Source organism: Falco peregrinus, chromosome 3 (genome assembly GCF_023634155.1).
Source record: "Falco peregrinus isolate bFalPer1 chromosome 3, bFalPer1.pri, whole genome shotgun sequence".
Classification (NCBI taxonomy): Eukaryota; Metazoa; Chordata; class Aves; order Falconiformes; family Falconidae; genus Falco; species Falco peregrinus.
Window position 1 is genome coordinate 35,723,158 of NC_073723.1, and position 26,187 is coordinate 35,749,344.

Here is a 26,187-nt window from a genome sequence, read left to right on the forward strand (position 1 = left end):
AAAGAGATCTATCTGTCTCACACATCCAAAAAAACAGAACCAAAGAGCTAATGAATGGTCTGCATGGAAAAGTCACAAAGGATTTGTACTCTGCCTGATGAAGGACTAGTAACACAAACTCTTAAGTCTTTCACTTGTGTGAAGGACAATTATGAATAGTAAAGGATGAGAGGCATGAAGAAAGTATCACAAAAAAGGAGAAGCTTTAAATAAGAAAGCATAAAGGTAGAAAGGAGACAGAAAGGACACAGCACAGAGGAAAACATTCACTGAAAGTAAAGGGAGATGAATGATAGTAGCTACATATTAATGAAGTTTATCTTCACAGGGAATGGACTTGTGGATAATTTCTGCTCTTGAACATTGAGCAAAATGTCCTCAATTTTTTTTAGTGCATAATTTGAAGAATGGGTCAAGAATTATCACATAATGCCCCTTTCTCCTTTTCTTCCCTTTGATATGTTTCAGAGGTGGAGCACTTAAAAAGGGGAAAAAATAGAGTTGGCAGGCTTCAATTACCTCAGTAATCATTTCATCCTAATGTTTTGATTTTGAAGGCTTGAAATTTCCCTTGTCTACAACTGGCAAAAATATCCATCAAAGGAGCAGGAGGTCAGGGGGCAATTTCTGCCTATGCCATATCTGCCTCGGATGCAAGTGCCCAAGTGCAAGTGCTAGGATAAGTTGTACTGTCTACCCACATAATACTGCACCAACAGTGAAGATCACAAGACTCATCAGGGGAGAAAGACAACTGTAGGCTTGTTGGTAACTTATTTAACAAAAGAAAATATGAATTTTATGTGAAACACTAAATAAAACAGCCCTGAGAGACCAGAACCCAGCAGCAGGTAAGCTGTATGGGGCAGAGGAAGCAAAACAACAGTAAGTAGTAATAGTTAGATTATGTATAGCGATCATGTTTCTGTATCTTACCTTGACACAAAACTAGCAAAATTTTCCCTAAACTATGTGACAGTTCTTGTTTTGTCTTTCACCCTATAGCCAGTCTGCATGGTACTAAGAGGTAACAGGTAGAAAAGCTGTTATTTTATTTACAGCTATGCACAGTTTGCTATTGTTTTTATCTAGCTGAATGATTAATAGGTGCAGTAAGCCCATACTTAATATTCAATTTGTGTTTTTAAGTAGAAGATAACAGACAATTTGAGGAAAAAAGATCAAATTTAAAAGGCCCGTCATGTGAAACCTTTCACCTGGAGTGACAATAATTTAATTTGCATAAAGACCAGATAAAATCAGTTTTTCAAGGTTGAAGACCATGAAGCTGATGAAGAATAATTCACTTTGCATGAGCTAGCATAAGGCTGAAGAGCAGCTGTATTTTTCTGTGGCAACCACAGTCTGACCTATAGGAGCCAAAAAGGACTGCTGGCCTTTCACTGGGCTTTCAGAGTGTGGAACTTATTTTTCATGTACAAATGCCATGACAGAGATGGCTCAAAGCCATCCCCAGAAACTGTGGCACTGATGAGGCACAGGGGGGAGAGAAGTCTCAGGCAGAGACCTATCTAAGTATGCTAGTGAAGAAAGTCAGCAGGCTTGAGAGAGGGTCGAGTGGCTGGGAAAGGCCCACAGGTTCCTCAGATGAGGGGTGGAATTTTTGGGTAGGGAAAATGTGGGAAAGGGTTTCTGGTTTGGCAATGGATTGTTTCTCTCCTCCCTGACCATCTGCTTTCACTCTGTCACTACCACTAAGGAGATCCTATGACACAGAATTCTTCATGCAGATTATTTTTATACATTTTAAAAATGTGGCTTAGGATTGTAAAAGAAAATTTTAGTGTAACATCTTGGACATTTCTTCTTTTTTGAGAGAAGCAGTTTATCACATCAGTCAGCACCTAAGAATTTCATTCTTTTGCTATGTTCCCTGTTCAAATAACTTCTGTCTTGAAACTGAACTCAGTTCTTTATGTTCCTTCAGCTTTGTAAATGGGAGTTTCAGCTCACATGGTCTATCGCTTATCTGTGGGACCAGAGCAGGAAAAAGTAAAAGCACATTTTGGAGTCTGGTTATCACATGGCAGTGTAAACTATGGATTCTTGTAAATTTTATGGGTTGTTTATAGTACCTTTTAAAAATACTTCATTGCTTCAGAAGCACCTGATACTGTTATTATGTCTTTAATTTTCACCTGGAGATACGCTAGTGGTTTTCATATAGTGCTTTACAGCTGAAGCTATCTAAACAGCTCTGCTACAGATGTTACCTCTAATGTTAAAGTTAAGGTGCTTTGCATTTTTGCATGGTTTAGTTCAGCAGCATCCATTGCTACCAAGATAAAAAGTAAGTGCAGGTATTTTGTACGTTACATGACAGTCAGTCTCTGAAACAGGCATACACCTGTCTTTAGCTGCAGCAAACATTATTCAATTTGTCCTTCTTATCCATCTATCTGTCAAAAAGTTACTGACCCTGTGAATATGATACAAGATGCAAACATATTGTGGCTTCTAAGAGTGCAACCTGCTAACACCATTGACGAACTAACAGGAGTTGATTTGCTTACATTTCTAGTCTGAGTTTATTGTAAAGGAAATCATTACAGTTCAAGGGCAGCCCTGTTAATTAAGTCCCATGTGCCACGATACAGGTGCTGGGGACTCCAGCAGGATGTGGGGAGGGAATCTCTTCTTTCCTCACAGACCATTTGGGATCCCTCCCTGCACTGGCAAAAACCATTTCTGTGTGGACATATGGAGTGGGAAAGAGCCAGTTCTGCACATACAGGGACTCCATACTTGGGACCCATGGCAAAGATTTAGCAACAGCTACCCTCAAGGTCGAAACAATACCCAGAGAGACTAGAGATGGATGAGCTGCTATGAGCTTTCAACAGAGCAAGGGGCTCAAATCCTTTTTCCCTTTCCCATTACTTAGTCTCACTGAAGAAAGCTGATGTAATTCAGGTGTTGGTCATGGAGGAAAGACATTTTTCCTTCCATGCTATCTATTAAAATAACAGAAGAGGAATAATACTGTAAGATCTTATCTGTAGGTGTTGACCCCTATGGAATAAGACAGGTAAAGGAGGGTGGGTTTAAAGCTTCAGAAAATCTTGATGTGGATCCTTCTTTGTATCCATGATCTGTGTCTCTTTTCCCCCTCTGATATTCTACCTGCAGCTGTGGCAACAGAGGCCACACAGAGGCATTATGTAACTCCTGGGGTTAAGTGTCCTTCACTGTGACCGCTGAGTTAACAGTCCTTAGAAGTAAGGCATCACGTGAGACCCTTAGAGGTGTGGGGTTTTGTAAAGGTAGTTCCTAGTCCTCTTGCCTGTAAAGCAGTTGTCCTGCATGAGTACTGAAAAGGCTATCAACCAACGAAAATTAAATGAACCCAAAATGGATGACCTAGGAGAGAAAAAAATAATCTCTTCTGGTTTTCCAACTAATCTGACTTGGCTTTTTTATTTTTCATTCCTGCCCCACCCTCCCCCCCTTTTTAAAAAAAAAAAGTTGAATGATGTTTTTTATTTGTAATAATAATTTGATGAACTTAGTGTGAAAGCAACCAGTAGACCAGTACATCTCTCCATCTTCAGGCATAATTGTTCACACTTATGCATGTCAAGGACATGCATAAGCTTTGGTCAGTGCTGTGGTGTAAAACAAAGCAGAAAATTAGCACAAATAATCACTGGCACTGAGATCAAGGTGACTGCAGGGCTCTTAACCTCTTGAGAGTTATTCCTTAGCAACCCAACAACCTGTATTATGGAGGCTGCAGGAAATCACTTGCATGGTGTTGAATACCAAATAGTCAGCAAGTCGGAAGCAGAGAAAGGTTTAAAAGAGCCTGTGAACTGGTGGAGTCAGCAGTTTCCTAATGGCACTGTAAACAGGCAGATTACTTACAAACATATGCCATCTCTGCAATATTAACAACAGAACTGTGTGCATGATGATGCTATTAAAACAAAAGACAGTAAAAGACTGTCATGCTCACACTGAGGCAAAGAAAACTCATCAGTAAAGTGTATTTCTGACAAAAGTCATGGTTCCTTTTTCTGACCTAGTATCACCAAGATAATCTTGTCCGACTGTCTTTTTTTGGCTTCAGTTCACACTATGCCTGCTTTAAATAATGCATGCCTGAGAACAAAGGATTCCTCAAAGACCATATTTTCAGATGCTGTACATATTCAGATTTCCTATGCACAACAGCAGTTGCACATGTCAATCAGGCAAATGCAGAATTAAGCCTCTGTGTCTTGAAAATAAGCCTATAGATGTTATTATGTCTTTATCTGATGATGTTGTATGTTGAAAATATGTACAGTGCAGCCTTCTGTTCTATGCCACAAAAGATTTTTTTTAAACTAATGATCACATCCTCTTTTAACTTACTCAGCTCCAAACACTAGTGAGTATAACTGACTTCAGTGGAGTTATTCTGACTTCAGAATAGTTAATGCAGAACAGAGCAGAAATAGCTTCTGTTATTTACATGGCAACAAGAATTTCTGTCTTGCATGTGAGTCACCCTTAGCTAACACCTCTTTTTCTTTCTACAGGTACAAAGATGTATTTGTAAATCATAAATGTTGACAAACCAGGCATAATGTATCTTAATTCAATTGACAGTGCTATCACCATTTATACTGTCAATTGCTTCTTTGTTGTCAGGGCTGGATAAAAATATTAAATATAAAAGCAATATTCCTTCAATCAAACTATTTTTAGGAGACACATATCAACCTAATGGTTGAAACTAGTATTCCAGTCACTTGTAAAATCATTTCTCTTGTCATGTAGAAAGAGTGCTAGAAATTGTTCCTGTTGAGTGCAAAAGAGAATCAGTCTAAACTGACGTGATATGAAAAAAGGAGTGGGTGAGGATAACTAGATGATTTAGAGAATGAGCATTGGGAGAGAGAAACTTCCCCTGTTAGAAGATCAGTCAGATGGCAATGACTTTCATGAGCTATTGAAAAACAAGGTGGAGATTTCAGGCCACTTTTCAGTGGATGGTTATCTACATTCCCCAAAGACAAGAATTAAATTGGTTAGCTGAATCCCACCTTTACTTCAGAGATAACTCCATTTTAGTTAAGACTGAGAATTCTGATAGAAGTGGAAGGACACTTCTGTTTTGCAGTTCAGGCTGTATATTCTGCAAAGAGAATATTCTCCAGAGCCTGGTTTTTGCTGACATATTTATTTTCAAACGACAAGTTTTGTCAGGGATTCCTTCAACTTACATATTCTTGGAGGCTTACAGCAAGAAAGAGGAAGTCTGAAGAAAAGTGATTGCAGAAAAGTATTTTTCAGTCAGTTTCCATAATGTGGTTATGAGGGCAAGTAGGTGTAGTTAAAAACAAAAAAATAATTACCAAAATCCCCAGACACTTGTCACAAAATGCCAAATGATTGAACATAACCTACTATTTGTATATTTCAATTAAAGATCTATTTTCACAGTAATTTTGTAACCATAAGTTAATAAAGGTTTTATTCTAACTCTATACATGTTCATTCAATTAAGTGCAAGATAGAGTTGGTTTTTTTCCTTAGGTGGGGGAGAAGGATGGAGCCAAGTTTCAAAAAGTACAGAAAGGAGCGTAGTATGGTAAATGGAAAATTTTTTCTGCAAAACTGAAAAGTTTTTGGCAAATCTAATCTGAAGAGGTACATCTTGTCCAAGCAAGATGTGTATACATAAAAAGCTGGCATACAGTATTCCATTTTCCTTCAAAGTAACTTTCTGCAGGCAGTAGGCTGAATTTATTTGCCATATGATTAGGCTGTATTTTTTTCTATCTTCAGATACATCCCTTCTGTACCCTTATCCTCTCCCCTAAGAACTATTTTTCCAATGAAATATATTTTGGGAAAACCACTGAACTTACTCTCCTGAATTTTAGGCAAAACTTGTGCAAATATTCAAAGTTGTACATACATAATCAGGTAGTTAGTCACTTAGACACTTTTCCTGTAGAGGATTAAGCAAAGCTTGTGAAGCACAGGATAGCAAACACATGAAGATCAATATTCAGACTCCAGCAATCAGTTGGTCTGGGAGCTGTTTATGGCAGCCAGATGGGCACAAGTGATGCAGGGATTTCAAGGCAAAATTAAACTCCACCAATTTTTGGTACAGCTAAGTGCTAAGTATCAGAATTGCTCCTAACAAAAACTACTTACTGTGGCTGCAGGGGCAGTCTATGCTTAACACTGTTAGCCTGATGCTTTTTAGAAAAAAAATAGTAGGTTTTGTATGTAAAGAAACTTGAGTGAATCCATCTACTGTCTCCCTGGCCTTTCTACTCCTCCTGTTAAATTATTTTTCTGTCATCTAAAGTAATCTCCAATTATTCGTGTTTCCTGTGGGAATGTTTTATAGTAAGGTAATGAAAAAGCTTTCCAGTGGCCTAACCGTTTCCCAAGGTGTTCTTTAATTGTATAGAGTGACTGGGAAATTCTTGATGTCCATACGGTATTTTTTCTTAGTACAAAAGCAATGAGTCCTGCCTCTTATAAATGTGTTTTAAATTCAGTGTATTCAAGCTACTACTGTCAAACCATACACATGATTGATTATCCAATTTATTAGTAATATTGTATACAGTGCAGGAGTGTCATTTAACTTGGTTTGACAAGTACAGAAGACTGTCATTGACAGGTGTAGGAATAAGTGATGGCTTTAGGCTTTAAAGTGTTTCTAGAGCATTTCACTGAACAGCAGATTGATAAATTAAAATCACAGTGGTAGCACTGGAGCTGAAAAACTAACCACTTAAGATTGCAAAAACAGGTCTCTGAAAACTTCATGTACTCTTCAGAGAAACGCTGAATGAAACAGAAAAGCACAGTTCATGAAAGATTAATCAATTACAGCATGACAATGTCAGAGTTTATGCAAAGAAAAATATTTCTAGAAAATTGCAACACATGCTTTCCTCTTTTCAAACTGTCAGAAGACTTAAATTAAATTTAATTCTCTTCTCATTTACACTACATTTACTGATGTAATATAATTGTTTTGGATTGAGCAACATTTAAACAATGTATAAACCAGCAAAATGGCTACATGAAAGAGACCATAACTGTCAGTGTCCTAAGTACAGCTTATGTAAAACAAGACATACTGTTTGTTTTTCCAAGAGTGTGCTTTGCAAGTGAAGTTACAAAATAAATGGAAATACCAGATGCTGTGAATCTAAGAAAGCATTCTTGTACTCATTGTTCAATATTTTCAATACTCTTGACCCACTGTGCAATGATTTCTATGGTAAATGTATACAGGAAGTGCTTCTGACACAAAGGAGATTCATTATCTAAGCACAGGACTAGGCTCAATTCTGGTCTGGTCAGAGATGAGTGGAAAGGGGGGTTGTGCATCACACAACCAGTTGTGTATCCTCTAGACCAGTGCTAGCTATGCTGACTACACTGACAAATCTGTGCCTCCTAGTACTTCAGTGCTCTGGAAGGGCCTATGACCGTTCTTTTTCTGTACACAGAGTAAAGAAATCAAGATTGCTTTTCTGTAAGGGAATAAAAAGTCACAAAACAAAGGAATTCCTAAAATATCAGTGAAAAGACCTTTTGATTTGCAGAAGAGCATTCAAATGTCACCACTGTGAACTACCTCACTGTAAATCCAGAATAAAGCTGTTGAAATAAAGGGATCGGATATAATTATTTTTCTTAAACGTATGTCTGGATTTTTTCATTATATTCATTCTCATAAAGGAAAGTGGATTTTTGTCCCAGGTGACTCACCTGAGTGTAGTATGTGGCAAAACAGACTGGTGGCTTGCTGTGGTATTGTTATTGCAGTTGTCCTATACAGTTTTGGATGTATGGTAGAGCTACGGATTTCTTGTCACACAGATATGACATGAGTACGAATCATCTAGCTGAAAATGTTCTACATATCCTTTCTAATTTGCAAATAAGTATTGTTTGACAGCAAAGGACTTTCTTCCCTTAGGGAACCCCCATATGGGTTTCTTTTGCCTGATACTATCTCAGCTGACTTGTGAGGCTGGCTGCTTGGCATCTACAACTTACCTTAGGCATGGCCTGCCTTGGAGGGAGCATAGACACACTTTCCTATCTGCAACAGGCAAGGTCTGAAGTTCTTGTGCCTGTGTTTTTTGAAGAATATCTTTTTTTGCTTAGGGAGGGATCTTTCTCAAGTTTCTTCATACAGTTGTGCTCCTGTCTTTCTGGGCATGCAGGGAAGAGTGCAGTCTGGGTACTCTCCTGCTTTACTCTGCCTGACACATTTCAGTTACCTCCACACTCTAAGGGCTTGTTCCACTCCCTGGTTCACTGTCAGGGCACCCAACAATATGGGGTATATTATTTCCTCTTTCTCATTCAAGATTTTTTGATGAGCACATCCGATGTAAACTCTGATCAGGTTACATTTTTGGCTTCAGGTTTAACCTGGTTTTCCCCAACTCTAAGCTCCTTAAAATGCAGTAGTCACATTTTGTAAATCACATTGTAACCTTTCTCAAACATTTTGGTAGCATTACTGATGTTAAGTTAATGGTCCACAATCTGACTACTATATTTAAAAAAAAACCAACAACCCACAATAAATCTGGGGAGTTCAGTATGTATTTTATATGATCTTCTTTTCACCTTTTCCCTTGCATTCCCTGAGTGTCACAGGACCTCTGATGGAGACTCCTTCATATCACTGTATAAAGCTCTGAAAAAAACAGTTACACAGATGCACACTTTGACAGCTTGCTTGCAGCAGGTGGGCAAGTTTCATTATCTTATTGTTATTATCTGTTAAGAACATCATACCAGTATTTGTGCATAAGATATCACATTCAATGGCTATAACACTAGAATTAAGAATATCTTGTATCCTGCTTGGGGAGAACATTTACAAATGTTTCATTATTCTTTTCTGCCAAAGTGATTCTATGTTCGTAAAAATTAAATATTAATGCATTCAGATTCTCATTTAGAATGTCATTCATCACTCTTAAATAAGACAAAATAACCATCCTGGTTTTTAGACAATGTGTATATCCATCTTTTCCACACAGATTAATTTTGCAAAATTTTAGATACTAAGAAAATGACTGCACAAAAGAGGGCTTATGGAGCTTTATGCTTCCATTATTGCCATTTTCTGTAACATGTGTCCCTAGATCAAGTGGTCACAGTCCCTGTCAGATTAGGGCTTTGCTTGCACTGGTATGCATCAGTCTAGTAAACATTTATAGAAAGTTTCAAGTGTTTTATCACTGTGGGAAACGCACATTAGAAGTTAACAATACAGATGCATCTTAGACTAAATTTGGTTTTATGCAGTCTACTGAATTAAGCTACCATAAAAATTTAGTGCTGAGAATTGCCTCCAGCACCTCTTCCCCAACCACAAGACTGTGAAGGAATTAAAACTGTTAGGTTCTCTGTCTCTGTCTTCTCCTTTCCCCTCCCTTACCTTCTTGCTGAACTCTCACACAATTTTTGCTTTCTCCCAGCAAAACTGCATTACTATTACTCACCTTTATATGACTTACATGACTGGAATTTTATTTTTCTGTGAATGCTCTACACAGCAAGACAGTTTTATAGCATATAAAGTATCAGCCAGAACATGAAATACACCTATTTCACTACTGACACCTAGACAAAGTCTGCTTGAAACCAAATTGTATTTGATTCCAGATACAAAGTGTAATCATGATTAATATGTGTGTGTATATGAAAAGAAAGATTAGTTTTGTGAGGAAACAAAGCCTTATTTGATATCTTTCAGGTTCCTCCACCTCTCCTAAAAGAATGTGAATGCTTTGGCATAATACTGCTATATAAGCCACACTAACGACCTCCAGTTTTGCTTCACTAACTTCACTGTCTGAGAAGATGTAGCTTCCATTTCTATACTATATCCTTTGTGCACCAGAAAGGGATAGAGCTGCAGAACAAATTACATTCCTTGAGAAATGCTTAAGTTTAACTTCTTTGTGTATTGATCCTAATTTCTGTGAGGGCGTTCACTATTTTCAGGTAATCAACAGATAGTTCATAGGAAAAATGCAGTCTGAAAGATGGTATTTTTTCATTTGGACTATTTGTTGTTCATAGTACACCTGGAAACCTACCTGTAGTTTCCGTCCCTTGATTTAGATGGCAAGAGAATAAACAAGGCTATACCTAGTAGGTACTTTCCAGCAAATAATTGCTTCTGGTAAAAGCCATCCAGAGGGACATTGGCAGGCTTGTAGATGTGGGCCCATGCAAACCTCATGAAGTTAGGCCAAGCGCAAGGTGCTGCACATGGGTTGGGACAATCCCAAGCACAAATACAGGTTGGGCACAGAATGGATTTGGAACTGCCCTGAGGAGAAGGGCTTAGGGGGTGTTGGTGGATGAGAAGCTCAGCATGACCGGGCAATGTGCGCTTGCAGCCCAGAAAGCCAACTGTATCCTGGGCTGCATCAAAAGAGGCATGACCAGCAGGTCAAGGGAGGTGATTCTCCCCCTCTACTCCACTCTAAATGAGACCTCACCTTGTTGCAGCACTAGCAAGACTAGCTGGTTGCAGCAAGGCTTTTACCATCACATACCAGGTTAACCTCAACAAGTAATTCCTGCACCTTACCTTGGCACAGCCACCAATCCCCTGCAAGGTTTCAAAAGTTCATCTACTGTCTGTACTGTTTCTCCATCCTCTTCAGGCCAGTCCACCCTGCTTCTTGCCTCTGCTGTGTCTGGAATCTTCATTCTTCAGGGTCCTCTTCCAACCAGCCTCACCTCATCTGGACCCCCTGCTTCTCCCAGGGCCTCTCCTCATCTTTCCTACATCCAGGGCATTGTCTGTCCTCTCTCTGCTTCTTCTAGGTCTCTCTTTATCCAGTACTCCTCCCCCATACCCCTTAGAGCTATTTAACTACTTAGCAGGAACCAGCCACACCTGCACCTTATCCACGTCAGCCAACCCACCGCCCCTGAAGCCAGCCCACAGCTGTATATTATCAAGGTTAATTAGCCTGCCTTCATTCCTCTACGTCACCTGGAGTGCTGCACCTAGCTGTAGGGTCCCTAACATAAGAAGGACATGAACCTGTTGGAGTGAGTCCAGAGGAAGGCCACGAAGATGATCAGAGGGCTGGAGAAACTCTCCTATGAAGACAGCCTGAGAGGGTTGGGGTTGATTCAGCCTGGAAGAGAGAAGGATCTGGGGACACCATATAGCATCCTTCCAGTACATAAAAGAGGCCTACAAGGAAGCTGGAAAAGAGATTTTTTTACTAAGGGTATGTAAGGATAGGACAAGGGGGAATGGTTTTAAACTGAAAGAGGGTAGATTTAGATTAAGGAAGAAAATCTTTACTGTGAGAGTGGTGAGACCCTGGCACAAGTTGCCCAGAGAAGCTGTGCATGCCCCATCCCTGGAAGTGCTCAAGGCCAGACTGGATGGGGCTTTGAGCAACCTGGTCTAGTGGAAGGTGTCCCTGCCCATGGCAGGGGCATTGGAACTAGATGGTATTTGAGGGCCCTTCTAACCCAAACCATTCTATGATTCTATGAAAATTCCTCACTTGCTGGGACTTATAGGTGATTTCTGGTGGCTATCTGGGTGGTTATGAAAATGTTTGACACAAGTAGTTAGCTTGTGGATGACAGCTGGTTCAGTCTCTCATCCTTACTCCTGAGAGTAAGGGCTACAGGACCCAAATGTGAGAGAGTTCGGAAAGGCTTTTTTTGTAGAAAGCATTAGAGGCAATGGAACAGAAGGAAAAAAAAAAGATCAGCGACACTATGTTTGTTGGAAATTGGTTTGCACTTTTTAATTTAAAGAAATGCTTTAGCATTAGCTACAGTCACTACCATAGCAATATAAACTGTCAGTTGCTGGTCATGCATGACAGATCCACTCTGATATTTCTACTTCACATTTGAGGCACACTCTCAAACTTTTAATTCTACTCTAATATGTGGTTCTGAAGGATTTCTTTTTATTGAACAAAACTGATCTCTACTTGCACTCAGAAGCAACACTGAAGACTTTACAAATAAAATTGAAGCATAGTAATGAATTTTTTACTGATAAAACTCTTAGCATACAATTGGCAAGACAGAATGTGACCTAATTTCTATTTATTTTTGTGTACCTAATCAGCAATATTTTTACAACTTGCTACACCTGTGTGCACACCCCCACGGGAGTGTGTATGGCTGATGTTGACAAAACTGCACTTCGGTTTGCAGAATGATAAAAATTTTAAGAACCCAGCCTGAACCTGAGATAAAACCATCCCTAAAGTGAATGGATAACTACAGAATGCTTTTGAACTGCAATTCATAATTAGAACTAAAGAAAAAATACCCCAAAACCAAAATGACCAAAATCAAGACCCTCCTTCTTGAAATCAACATCAGTTTGGGCCAAACAGAGGCTATTGAATATGACCCTAAATGCCCTCAACAAATTCCTGCTTATTTTCAAATTAAGGCATGCAAAGGCATTATACCAATGTAGATGAAAAGTGTTTTGTAAATAAGGTCAGATCCCAGATTAATCTAAATTTGTAGAAAACAACCTATGATATAATTATTTTTACTAGTTGAAAGCTTGCCTAATATGAGGACATATCCTGATTTTGTTTTATTTTGAATGAGGGTTATACTATAGTATGCTAATACACAGCTGAACCATCTGATAAGGCAAGATGTGGGTTGTTGTCCCTTAGTATCATACACAAGGCTATCAACAGAGCAACACTAAAGACATTGTCTCTTAGCCCAAAGCTTAATATCTTTAAAAAAAATCTTTAACAAACATGAGAAAAATACAGGAGCTCCAATTTGCTCTGTCAGCAACTCTTCTCTCTGACATGCCTCTTTCTGTACTGCCTCCTCTCTTAATACACTTCACACCGTGGGACGGGCCATTTTCCTGATTTCACAGAGGGTGCTCAGAGGCTGAAAGTATCACTATACATGCTACGTGTCCAACAGTTAATGTGGCTTCCCTGACTATTTATAAAGCTGGAAGGCACTTCTATAAGGTATCTGGTTCAGGCTCCTACCCAACAAGATAGACCCATGGCTAGACCAGGTCAGCCATGGCTTTACCTAGCTGAGATTTAGAAACCTCAGCAGATGGAGGCTATACAATGTCTCTGAAGGACATCTTCCATTTCTTCCACGATTTCAGCTCTGGTGGTGCAGCTCTCTTTGGGAAACAACACTTTAGTGAAATTATCAAAATTTTAAATGATATAGAATCAACCCCCTTCCCATTGCTATTCATGGTAATAACCTTCATTGTTAGGGTTGTACATTACCCCTCAACACAAAACCTAGGACAGGGAAGAGAAAGGATGGTCCCATTTAAACTCAGAAAGGGCACTTAAATACTGCGGTAAGAACACATGAATAGAAAGGAGAACGTGCCCCTTTTTTGTACATTTCATAATTTTACATTGCAAAGAGAAAATAGTTATTTAAAAACCATCTAGGTAGTACTATCTTCTTTCTTCTGCCTCCTTAATTTTCTTCATCCTTACCCAACCTAGCCAATTGGCCAGTGTAGTTAACACTGTTTTACTTGTGCCTTGTTCCTTGATGTGTTCCCTTTGCCTTTAAAAACCAGAAAGATAATAAGAGAATAAAACTAAATTAAAATCTATGGTACTGCTCTTGATGGGGCTTTTTACAAGAACGTCAAAGTTTAAAACACCCAGCCATTTCAGAAAGCCAATATATACAGAGACTGGTGCAGAGCAATAACTTTTGCAGCAAGGCCAGTTGCTAATTGGTATTGTGATCATGGGTGGTCGGACTCCAAAGAAGAAATCTGTTTTACTGAGAAGCTGCAAATTATATTACTGCAGAAGGGTGTGAAGTGGACTTTCAAGTAAAAGCTAGCATAGAAGTACTGATTGTTCTTTTTGTGGTTTGGTCTTTTAAGCATATATTTCTTTTTGCTGTCCCACCTTTCTCCTTTAGCACAAGTGCAAGTAACATGTTAGGTAGATAGACCAATCTCAGATTTCGCTTGCTAGTGAAAAGGATTAAGCTGATTTCAAAGTGGAATCAGAGTGATCAGCCATCAGATCCTCTCCGAGTATTTGTAGCTCGTTAAGAACTTAATATTAATAAAGGTCTTGACTGTTACTATCATAAAATGTAGTAAAAATAACACAGAAAAGCAAGGAGCAAATACAGATTGTCTGATTTCAACAGCATTATAGCAAATTTGAAAATCAAAATACCAAACCTCATAATTATTATATCTTTCAATATATTTATCAAGGCAGAGATGTAAATTAAAGCTTCTTTGTAATGATCTGGAAACTTGTGAAAATAAGTAAAGTCTTTTTTGTCTAAAGGGTGAAAGACTGTCTTGATTTTCAGATGTGTTCAGATGTGAGTAGGGAGCTAGGTCTCATTTATGAAACAGTTTCACATACCTGTTAGTCTGCCACAGTAAGCTGTGCATATTTACAGAAGCCCATAGAGACTGGTGAGCCAAGATGCTATCTCGGTACATCAGAAATAGGAAATAAGAACACTGTAACAACACAGACCTCTCTAAACATTGTTTTCTGTAACTCCTGTATCAGTGACTGCTCTCTGGGGAAAACGCAGTGAGTTTAAAGTAACTACTGTTGTTCCACAGTGAGGTTCCATACCCAGCAAATATTTTCCATCCTCCCTCCATTTTCCATTGCAAGAAAATACCTCCCTTTTTGCCTCTTTGCATAGTCCTTTTCCCTGGATTTTTCTGTCTGTTCTTACGTTCCTGCATCCCTGTTTATTTCCTTTAATTCCCTCCCACGTCTAACATGTTTTGTTCTCCTGACTTTCTTTATGGAACATTCTCTTGCACACATTTTCCTTCCTCTAGAGAACACCCTGTTTCATACATAGGTGAGACTACAGATCTTCAGTACTGAGGAATTGTTCATCATTAACCTAGAACATAAATGACTTACATATGTACAGTTTTCCTGCAATTACTAATGAAAGGGTAGTCTTGGATGACAGAAATAACAGAGAGTAAATAAAGGGAAAGGCAAATAGAATAACCAGAAGAGAAAAAACCAGTTATCTCATGCTCTGTTGCCTTTCTTAATTATTAAGCACATTGCTACTGACGTTATTAAGGTCAGAGAGGGGAAAAAGAATTTATTAAGGTGCATATTTGCTGAGTTTGTGGCTAATAAATGTTAACAGAATTAGGAAAATATATTTTTTTTGGCCTGATGTATTAACCTGTTTTCTATGCAATATATATATGTGTACAGATACAGATATATATACACATATATTTCTGTGTGTGTGAAAGTGGAAGTGGTGTAGAGTGAAATATATCGGTTAAATAGAGGAACCATAAAATAATTATTTAGATTGCAAATGAGTAGAAAAATAGTTAATCTGGGATTTTAAACACTGAATGACACAAAAGCACTGACAAATGCGGTAACAGCAATAGACCAACATTATTACCGTGGTTTTATAATCTCTTCTTTAGAGATATCTTTGAGCAAAAAAACTTTTTATAAATTTATAAAGCAGGGATATTCATCCACTGTTTCTGAGTTTTATAATAATGAAAAGTAGGCAGTTATAGAAAAGCTTAATCCTTGTGGATTTTGGTAAATTGTTGGAAGAGAAGTGTATCGATAATACTGCTTGAAATTAAACCATATAGATTCTCAGCATGTTCCACATGAAGATCACCAGCTTTCCACATGTGCTATCGTCCCCCAAATCCCTCCTGTCTCTCTGGGGACTGCCCAGTCAGCCCCACAGAGCCCTTTCAGTTCCCTGACTTCTGTTTCTGGCCTCCAGGCTAAACCTCACATATAATTAAAGAGTTGGTTGTTTTAGAGGGTATTCTCTGCAAATGCAGAAGGCCTGCTGCTGCCTATCTAAGTCACAGAGCCTGAGTGGTTTTAAGCATAAGGAATTACTGACTGTCTCTAAACAATGAGTTAAAATTGTCAAGTGTGTTCAGTCCTCCCATGTCTTTCATGAAAACAGAGCTTCTGAATACCTGGCCTGAATGTGAATGAGAGTTACAAGATTATGTTCAGGCTGGCAGGTTTATTGGTTTCATATTAACAGTGCAAAATGCATCCAGTATCTCCACTTCTTTTTATATTTTTCCTCTGCTGAAGGAAAATTATTTTCTTAGTTATCTCTCTTCAGAAGCTGGATGGAAATGGCAGGAATAATGTCTGCTCCTTTCACTGGTGTTATCTGATAATCAGGATGGGGGACAAGTGTTACGGCAATTGTTGTACAGAAGATGACATGTGGCTACATGCTGTTTTGTAGCTTATATGTCTGTAAACCCCCACCCACTACCACACAAAAACTGAGAGTGAATTGAAAGAACATGCATATTTTTGAAGTGGACTGAACATTATTCTAACAGAGCCTGCAAGGATTAGGTTTTTTTAACTATCTCACTTCTTCAGAATTGGATCCCTCAAACTAGTATTGTGAGTGCAGGATTTCCTATAGATCTTCTGCAAAATGGCCTTACAGGAAAGAAAACACTACTGAGCACGAGGAAGAAATGTGGATGACAAATCCCAGTTGTTTGATGGTTCTTAGAACAGTTCTGCCAGAAGAAAATGAAAGAATTTTACTTTTTGTATTTTGGAAGCACTTCCTAAAGCTGAGCCCACCAAAATTCCTCCATCTCTTTTTAAGAAGTATTTGTGATTCAAAAGGCACTGTGATTAAGCTGTGATTTGGAAAATACTTTTCTGTACTTTCTATTGTCATATACTTTTGAGAAAGAGGATCTCGGTAAGGAAATGGTTCATACAGATCTCTAGTCTTTTTACTGAAAACATAAAAAAGTGCAGCAATTAATGCCATTTTTACTTGCATCACTCTTCTTTCTCCCATGACAGGCAACTATTTATCATGTAATAAATGCATACAATGCATTAGTTTTACTTATGTCTCTCTCTGGGCCTTCCACCTAAATTTATACTGTTTATAGCAAAGAACTGATCCTGAAAAAAAAAGGGAAAAAAAAAAAAAAAGAGTGAAAAAGTCAGCAGTTTGTATTGTGGTTTTTTTTTTTTTTTTAACATCTGCACAAAAGAAAGAGAAGTAGATTGAATCTCAGCTGACAACCAGATGTATAAAACATATGTATTTTCAAAGACCATTTCACCGAAGAGCTATTGCCTGCTTATCCAGAAGTAATCCCATTCTCTGCAGCTGGCAGTAGATGAATCTAAGTTCTCACTGGTCTCAAAGAAAATCAGTTCTGTTTCTTTCTCTCCCTGTCTATTCTGAATTCAACAATATGGGATATATATAATAACACCTAACAAAGAAGACAAGTTTTTTTAAAAGTTTGACAAACTTATTAGTTGCTGTGATGGATTTTCTTCTACTTCATGTGTTAAAGACTGCATGTTATGAAAGCTACATACAGTTACAGTTAGATACAAAAAAGAATTAATTCAAAGAATTTCTACTGTGTAAGACAGTTACAAAATAATGATGGTTTCTCTTGGACATATAATACTATTACAGGTCTTAAAAGATGCTGCAATGGTTGTGTCTTACAAAATGAGTTTTGAATTTTATGGCTCAGACTGATGACTGATTACAAATCTACATGCAATATGATCTGGAATTTATCAAGGTTAAACTTTTACTTGCAGATTTTTATCATGAATCAGCTACCATGAATGGTTATTAACTGGATTATCAATTTAATCATCTAAAGAGAATTATAACAGTTTTGAGGGGGTAATTGTGCATCATCTTTTTTTAAGAACAAAAAGCCAAATACGGAGAACAAATGTGGATAATTAAAAACTGTTGGCAGTTTAAACATTTTTTTTTTTAATGTTACACATCCTTTGCCATAAAGTGGGATGAACTTAATATTAGCTGTCTTTCAGGTTGTCATTTTTGCAGAATCCAGTTTATTATACCTCTTGACCTGCCTGGACTGTCTAGGTCTGAATTGTTCAAAGACTTCTGCATGAAGTTAATCTGATGCATTGTGAGCAGCCTTCACTTTGATGGAGTTTTACCAGAACTGTTGCCTCTGATGGTAAAGTCTTCCAAGCACCCTGGCTATTTGCATGACTTCTTTTTTATTCTAACCCTACATGAACATGAACACTGTGTAACATGAAAAGGAAAAAATGGTCCAGACATCTCTGTCTTGCTCAGGTTGAATACGGACACAAAACTCCAAAAGTTTGTGGAACTTTTGTTCCAAAAGTGTGGAATTAACACCTGTGGGAAGAAGCATTTTGTGCTGCTACAGGCTAACAGCCAGGGTTCAGCACTGAGATGTTTCAGCTTTCCCTAGGGATTTTTTCACTTCTAAGAGACGAAGGAAGACAACCTGTACCTCATATTAAACTGTATTCTAGCCCCAAATCATAACACTGAATTCAGATACTTTTATCTGAATAGAACACATACTTGAATTTTTGCTCCTGATTGCTACTGTTAGATACTTGCATTAAAGAAGTTAGTTACTTCAGTGCCAATCTATGGCCCTGTCTTGCACAGGGAGCAAAGAAGCATGGATTTTTCTTCTCTGTTATGCATTTTGCATAGAAAGGATAAATGGAATTTCACTTGCTAAGGGAGTACATGAGCTTTTCTCTCCCTGCATAAACTACCACAGCAAGAGATGGAGTCTGCTTCTCCCTACAGTTGTCTGCTTTCTGACAGGGGGGAAATGTAGAGAGCTTTATGGCAAGTGCTAGAGGCCATGATGCCTGTGAAGGACCTTGAAGGCTAAAGAAGAAAGAAAGTAAGATAAGGTTGGCTGAACGCTGGAAGAAAAACGGGATATGAAGTGAGGCCAGAGCGGTTGCACCATGCCACGTCTCGGCATCTGGCTGAGAACATAAAACTCAGAGAGATAAGAAAGAAGAGAGGAAAAAAAATACAAGAAGTTCAGTGCATTTGTAGCTTAGTAATTAACCGATTATATGTAGCCAAGAAGTGTGTGAACAGTATTGATTAACCAATGATATATTAGTATGTTGCGCGTGAACAGTGAACGAGGATATATAAGCGTGGGTTTTGGACTAATAAAAGGTCTTCTGGTTGGATTCAGAAGTCCATGTCTTCATCTCCTCAGGGAAACTGCAACGTTTTAAAAACCACTTTTCCTTTGTGGGATCTCTCATGGGAAGGCTGCAGCCCTGCACATACATGCAGAGTTCAAACTGTGACAGTCTTGAGCTCTTAGGTTGCCACACTTCGTATTCCCTTCCCCCACCAAAATAATTATCAGTGGAAAAGCACCAAGAAGTCGTTAGATTAGGCACAACAAAATGAAAAAGCATAATTAGCCCCTACAGGCAGTACAATGAAAACATGGAAACAACTCTTTTGCAGAAGGTAGATGAATGAAATGCTGGTGTGCAGGACCAAGTAATATGTAGGCAACCTAAAGTAATTTAGATTGATGTTTTGAGCAACTCTGGCTGCAAGAGGCATTAAGGGCACCCATGTGTTAGTCTAATTGAGGCTATGTCAGCATTTCTTCTGCAAACATTTACCGTATTTTAAAAGCCTGGTAGTTGCAGCTGCCAGTCTGGGCTAAAACCTTAGATACAGATCTTGGTACAGGAGCTCATCCTCTGAATAAAATGAAACTCCCATTTATTGTGAGACTAGGAGGAGCACCTCTTTGACTTGGTAGCAAAGAGGTGGATGTTGGCTTGAGCTCGTCCTGAGAGCACAATGCTCTAAACTCCGTCTGAAGCCCTCCTTTGGGGTGGAAGAAATACAGCCATAAAAGGCAAAAGTAGCACAGAGGCAGGGACTAATTTTTCTATCCTTATCATTAAGACTTGCAAAAAATAATTCAAGCACATTACAGGCAAACTTCTGGGAAGATCTGGGAAGAGGCTAAGCCTATTTGCTCAAATTAGACTTCCCAGAAAGAATCCAGTTTAATGACAAAGTCATATACAATGGCTGTGTGGAGGCAACGTGGATTTACAATGGCCACCAATCAGCTGAAACCCAGACCCAAAACATAAACATAACACTTCCTCCTAGGTAGACATATCCAAATTTCCTAAAATTGCCAGCACAGTTCTTAAGATCATGACAAGAACCACAATAGTAGGATTTATTATTTTTCATCCATTGGTATTAATATAATTGCTACTGTGTCTTTATTTGCTTCCTGGATTTTTACACTTTCACATTTGCTCCTCAGCCACAATGGCATGCAACTTTTTTAATCTTAAAGCTGAAATTTTCATATAATCACATCGTTTAAAAATTTTAAACAACAATAGAACAGCTTATAAAGAGGGGCAATGAAAGGTAATAACATAAGTGACTGAATTTAATAATGTATTTGCACTTTTCAGAGCATACAAACCAAAAGTGCACCAACACACACAATCTGACCAGCATTTAACTTATTGTTCAATAATTTTGGGGTGGTAGAAAGCAGCAGTGACAAGCAACTAATTCAAAATATACTCAAACAAACCAAAGTTACTTTACGCTATAGAAATCAAAATATATCTCAATCCTGCTTATGCTGATGTGTTGAGTTTCTCTGTTTATAACTGTCACACTTCCTTTGTTTGCTAACTTGGATTTGCATTTCAGAACTTGAAGTAGTTTTTTTATCTGCCGTTAATACAACAATTTGGAAGCTACTAATTACAGGGTATAATTAATCCTTAAATAACTATTTTACACGGGATCTTTTGTCTGCAGTTTATGATTTTGGTAGCATGAAGCATGCACAGTGTTGTGAAAAAAGAAAAATGTGGATGAAAAGACATAAAGAATATGCAGTTCTGAAAGGAAACAAGGAGTGAGAAAGGAAACTTAGGAAAGTTTTAAAGAAAGAAGCTGAAAGAAAAACTGCATGAAAAGTGAACTTTAGACTTAGAAGTAAAATACAGATACTTACCTTTAATAAATATAATGGTGTACATTATATAAGAGAATGGTACTTTTATTTTAGAATATGTCACATTTAAAAATAAGTTTTTAGAAAGATGAGTGAATAATTTTAATATCTAGACCATATAATTGTTTAAGTGGCTATGGGGCTATGAAGACAACAGCTGTAATATGCAAATCAGTGTAGTGATCTATAATTAAGGTAAAAATGTGGTATTTTTTTATTCTACGAGTTTGATTTTATTTCTGTTATTGAAGTATCACAAAAGTGTTTTTTTAAAAAAGAAACTATCAATTATTTGTTTGGGGGCTTAGGCAAGTGATATAGCCAATATTTGAAATGCTTTCTGACTGAAAGATCAGTGAAAACAAAATAATAAACCTTTCAACACAACATTTAACTCCTACATGTCTTTTAGTATAAATTTTGGTCAGTCAATAGAGGCAAAACTTAGTATTTTTTAAGAAGGGAAATATCTACAGCTGCTGAGTTTATTGACTTATAACTACTTTTTCTAAGCTCAGGTATAGTACACAACCATAATGTTGAAACATGATGTTTATGCTCAACATAGGCTCATAAATTATATTGTCTGGTCATTGAATATATAAATATTCATTGAAATATACATATTCCTACTTACCCAACAGAGAGGAAAGGCTCCTTTGATTCAAGTCTGTCAAGTAAATAAGAGAAATTTTAAATATTTATTTATTTATTTATTGTATTTCAGAACATTTATATGATGAATCTAAACCAGCCACACTCAGTATCAAATTTACTTAGTAACCAATACACAATTTAGCAACAATAGAAGGGCATGATGCATGATGCTAGGACCTTAACTAAAAAAAAAAAAATAAAATAATCCCATTTACCTAACTGAGCTTTGGTTTAGATATCAAATATTTACAAAGCAGCACACCTAAGCCCTTTAAATTTCACAGATTCAGATGACTTGTGTAGGTGTTTACACTGGGAGGCTAGAACGAACAAGTAATACTTTGTCTTTTTTTTTTTTTTTCATTTGTCATGTACGATGCTTTTTTCTTGATGGTTATGATTTAGGGAAGATATCAAATGTTTTTTTTTAAACTGTAAAGATAAAACTTAGTATGGGTGTAAGAAATTTGCTTATTTGATAGCTTCCACACCCATTTGTTTGCTTTCCAGCATCCTCTATTCATATGACATGGTCACTTCATCATGAGAATTTCTGGCACATTTGCCAAAATCAGCCTTGTCTAGAGCTGGATGTCATTGGTTTCGTAGACCAGAATCATGACCACTTCTAAACCCAGTTCAAAGTGTTGCTCTCCACCTCTCTGCTGTTGCTGCTGCATCTGTGAGAGCTGCACCACTGGCACACTGGTAGAAGCTTCTAGTAGTAGTTTCCACCCATCCAGCATAGATTTAAAATTCCTCATCTAGGATATTGTACTGTATTTCTGTTACAGTACCTGCAACTAGCTGTCCTTAATTATGTTGTGTGTCCCAGCTGCAATGAGTTTACTACTATCAGCTGCTTCTTAGGACTATTAGCACATGACTTTAGGGTCCTTTATAAACACATTCAAAACAAATTTGCCACTCAAATATTTGAAGAGGTTATATGACAAGCAAATGATGCAAAAGTTCTTTTTTGTGTTAATTTTCACTGAGAGGAAGCCAGACAGAACAGCAAATAAAGCACACCACCCCCACCACCCCCCTGTGTACTTAATGTCTTTTTGTAGCCTTTAATAAAAGTGTTTCTAACAAAGCAAAGTATGTCATAACTGGAACTGAACGTTTCATTTGTGATGACCCCTCCCATCAGAAAACAATTGAGTTCCACAACAAAATATCTGAACTAGAACTGTAAACAGGACTAATTGTAAACAAAAGTACTGTAAATAATTTGTCAATGTTTTAAGAATGAACCTTTCCTGCATGTCTTCTTTGTAGAAAAAAAAAAGTACTTTGGCAGTTATTATTCATTTAGCAAAGGTTATGTCCAGAAAACTCACAAACTGGTAGTGCTGTCTGTCCAGAAGGGTATTTACAAAAGGTGCACTTGTCACTGTTCTTTTGAAAGGATTATGTGATTTTGTCTTTAATTGAAAATACTGCATATTACCTTTTCACAAAGCACTTACTTTTTTCCCAGAATCACCAGTGGAAATAACTTAGGAGCCTGTCTTCATTTACAATGTCATCTTCCAATGTGGTTTAAACCTAATTCTCTGGGGTTGGATTTCCAGCAGTGGTAATGACAACTTGAATAAGGCTTGAGGAAAAGCCAAAATGTACCCAAAATACAGTAACTTTTCTTGTGTCCTCATGGCTTTACCTTACCTTTCCATTTCTTTCTGGGGTTGTGATCCACATTAAAGTAAAATAATATGAGGCGATCACTGGTGGCCTTGTGTATACTTGGAAGCACAATGGAAGCCCAAAGGTGGGTATTCCTGTGTCCAGGGGAATGCTTCTCCAGGGCAGTGCCAGTGCTGTCATGAGTGCTTTCCTTCCCAGCCTGCAATGCCGCACACCCAAACCCTCATAGCACCTCGAAAATGCTTAGCTTGGCATCCTCTGTGCCTAGGCAGAGAGCCATAATGTGACAGGGTCCTTCATGTGCGTGGTTGCATATTTATCCTGCAGGCTCTGTGCATCCACTATGCCAGCTTCAAAGACCAGCCTTTTCTGCTGTGGATTACAGTAAAACATCTGCACCATCTTTGCAGCTTCTCTCTGGTGTATGAGGAAAAGCCCAGCTAGTGTAATGGTTTTGTTTCCTGATTTTCTGCTTAATGAAATGAACCAGACCTGGGAAGTACTCAGTGTTTGGCTCTAGGGATTAACTATACGCAAAAGATGCAAAGAATGAAGGTCTCAGAACATATTTACATACTTCATAATACAGAAATTTTTGTAATAAAGAGAGACCTGGCACTATCCTGATGGAGGACATTCTGGTGGCTTTTACTTGCAAATGAAAACTGTGACATAGAATGCCCTGTGGACAAAATACTGCAATTAAAAATCTATTTGAAATCCATTCTCAAGATGGAATTCAATTTGATTTAAATAGTACTGCCCTAAGTTTGACCCCTCTTTAGTATATTTGACTAAATGGTTTTAGATAATTTGCTGCATTACTTTAAATTAGCTCAAGTGTTCCTCATAATAAAGGAATACAATTATCTCTTGGCCTTTTATTTAAATTGGTAATTCAGTATATGGCAAATTAATATAAAGGTTTTAAAACTGCAACACCACATAAAATAACATCCTGTGTCATCTTTATTGGTGACATTTATCAATAGATATTATAGATCTATTACCTTTCTTTTCTAGCCTGCAGTACACCAAATTCTCTAGAGTTTCGAGGAAGTCTGCATAATTAAATATAATATCTCAAAGAGAGTAATCCTGATAAGCTGTGAGAAGGGCTTCAGGAAAAATGCTAAACCAGAAATTTTATTTCTTGCAGAAAACTATTAACTGCAAGAAATTGGACAGTAAACAAAGGTAATAATGTTTTAATGATGTAGGAATGGTAATGAAGCTGGAGTGATCAGGATTTTTCTTTCTTTCCTGAAATGTTTTTCCCATCAGAAAATTTCAATTTGTCAAAATGTCAAGTCAATATATCAGTTGTAATAGGAGAGAGGCAGGCTAATCAGTGGCATGACTGGGACATGGCAGACTGAGGTTGTGTTTGCTTTTGATTCTGAGCTAAGGTTTTCTGAAAGGTCTGAATTTCTCATCTACATATAACCGGTAAGTTTTTTGCAGGAGGAAAAAGGATTTTTACACCATGTAAACTGCTCAATTAAAAACAGTCCCTATAAAACCAATCAATTTCTACCCATTGATATGCTATAGTACTGTCACATTATGTGTTTAAAATAAGGACCCAGAAATTTCCCATTTAGTATTTTACCCCTTAAAACCTGTCTTGGAGAGACATCATACAAGATCTGATTAACGTAATTGTGTATTTCACGATTGTTTGCTTATATTAATGCAAATTATCTAAATCCTGTCTTTGACATGGTCTGAACATGTAGATGGACACATTTTTCAGGGTTTGCAGACAAACTAGAAGGTAACATGACTAAACTAAGGGCATTTGAATTCCTCTTTGACTTGTAAACAATTTAATGTAAACAAAATAATTTAAGGACAGGAAGATCCCAAAGTAAATGACTTTCCTTGCATGTTTGCTCTATTAAGATTACAGGCAAGATGGCTTTTTATATTGGAGGCCTGACACAAGATATAAGTATATGTAATTTCTTGTTAAAGAATCTTTGCCTCTGTTTCCCTAGTTACAGAACAAAGTGGGTAACATTTCTAACAATATCAACACTGTATACAAGCAAATGGATTTTAGCTATGCATTCTTCAAGGTAACACATTATGAATCAATATATTCTTCCTCGTGGTGTTCACATAATTTAATCTCTAAGGAGTCGGTAAGGAAAACGTGGAGTCTAAGGCATTTGTTAGGGTTCTTATTCTGACTTTTTAATATAATAAAACTGTCCTCCCTGAATCAGGGAAAAGTGATGGTCAGGGACCAAAATTGTTTTAGACATGCCACCGTTTTGAGCTACAATATTGAAATCAGAATTCCTAAGGAAGATAACCTGAGTGTGTTGCTGACATCACATTTTTTCTGTTTGATTGTAAAATGCATGAATAATGACTGAAGTTTTCAGGGGGACTGGAAGAGTTAATACCTCTAACAGGAATCTAGAGGATCCAAGTTTTTCATTCAAGCCATGTAGGAAAGTCAGGCCAACTAAAAAGCATTTTGGACTTCAGTTGTTTGATGAATTGCCTATATAATATTAATGTATATTTTGTATGATTGATGTGGCTGACTGACTTACTTGTCAAGCATGTCTATCTCTCTGCGCTGTACAGATTTAGGAACAAAACATTTAGTAAAAATATGTGAAGTCAAAGAATATTCAGATTTATGGCTTACCCTATTTGCCAAAGAATTTAATTTTAAAATGAGAACAAAGGACAACTCAAGGGACCATTCAAAAGAAACTGAGCTATTTTCCATTCACAGTAATCAACCAAAGCTGCATTTTTCTTTGCATGTTGACTTCATGGTTTGAAGTCAACAGTCACTAGTGATAAGAAAACATCCTTCAGAAATTTTTAAGCGGTATCACCCACATTTTGTCCTCTAATTCCTTTCCTTTTTAAAGCATATGCATTATAACTTTTGGTGACTCCCAATATTTGTATATAATGCAAGCAGGCCAAATAAAAGCATG

General features: G+C 37.5%; 1 protein-coding gene across 6 annotated transcripts in view; it reads right to left on the reverse strand.

Annotated features, from left to right (window-relative positions):
• RALYL (RALY RNA binding protein like) overlaps positions 1–26,187 on the reverse strand; it is a 401,768-nt gene that overhangs the window by 37,344 nt on the left and 338,237 nt on the right. For all 6 annotated transcript variants that reach the window (XM_055800306.1, XM_027791217.2, XM_027791218.2 and 3 more), the window contains one exon: positions 21,549–21,581. In XM_055800306.1, the coding sequence (XP_055656281.1) occupies positions 21,549–21,581 (33 nt within the window). The remainder of the gene's footprint in view (positions 1–21,548; positions 21,582–26,187) is intronic.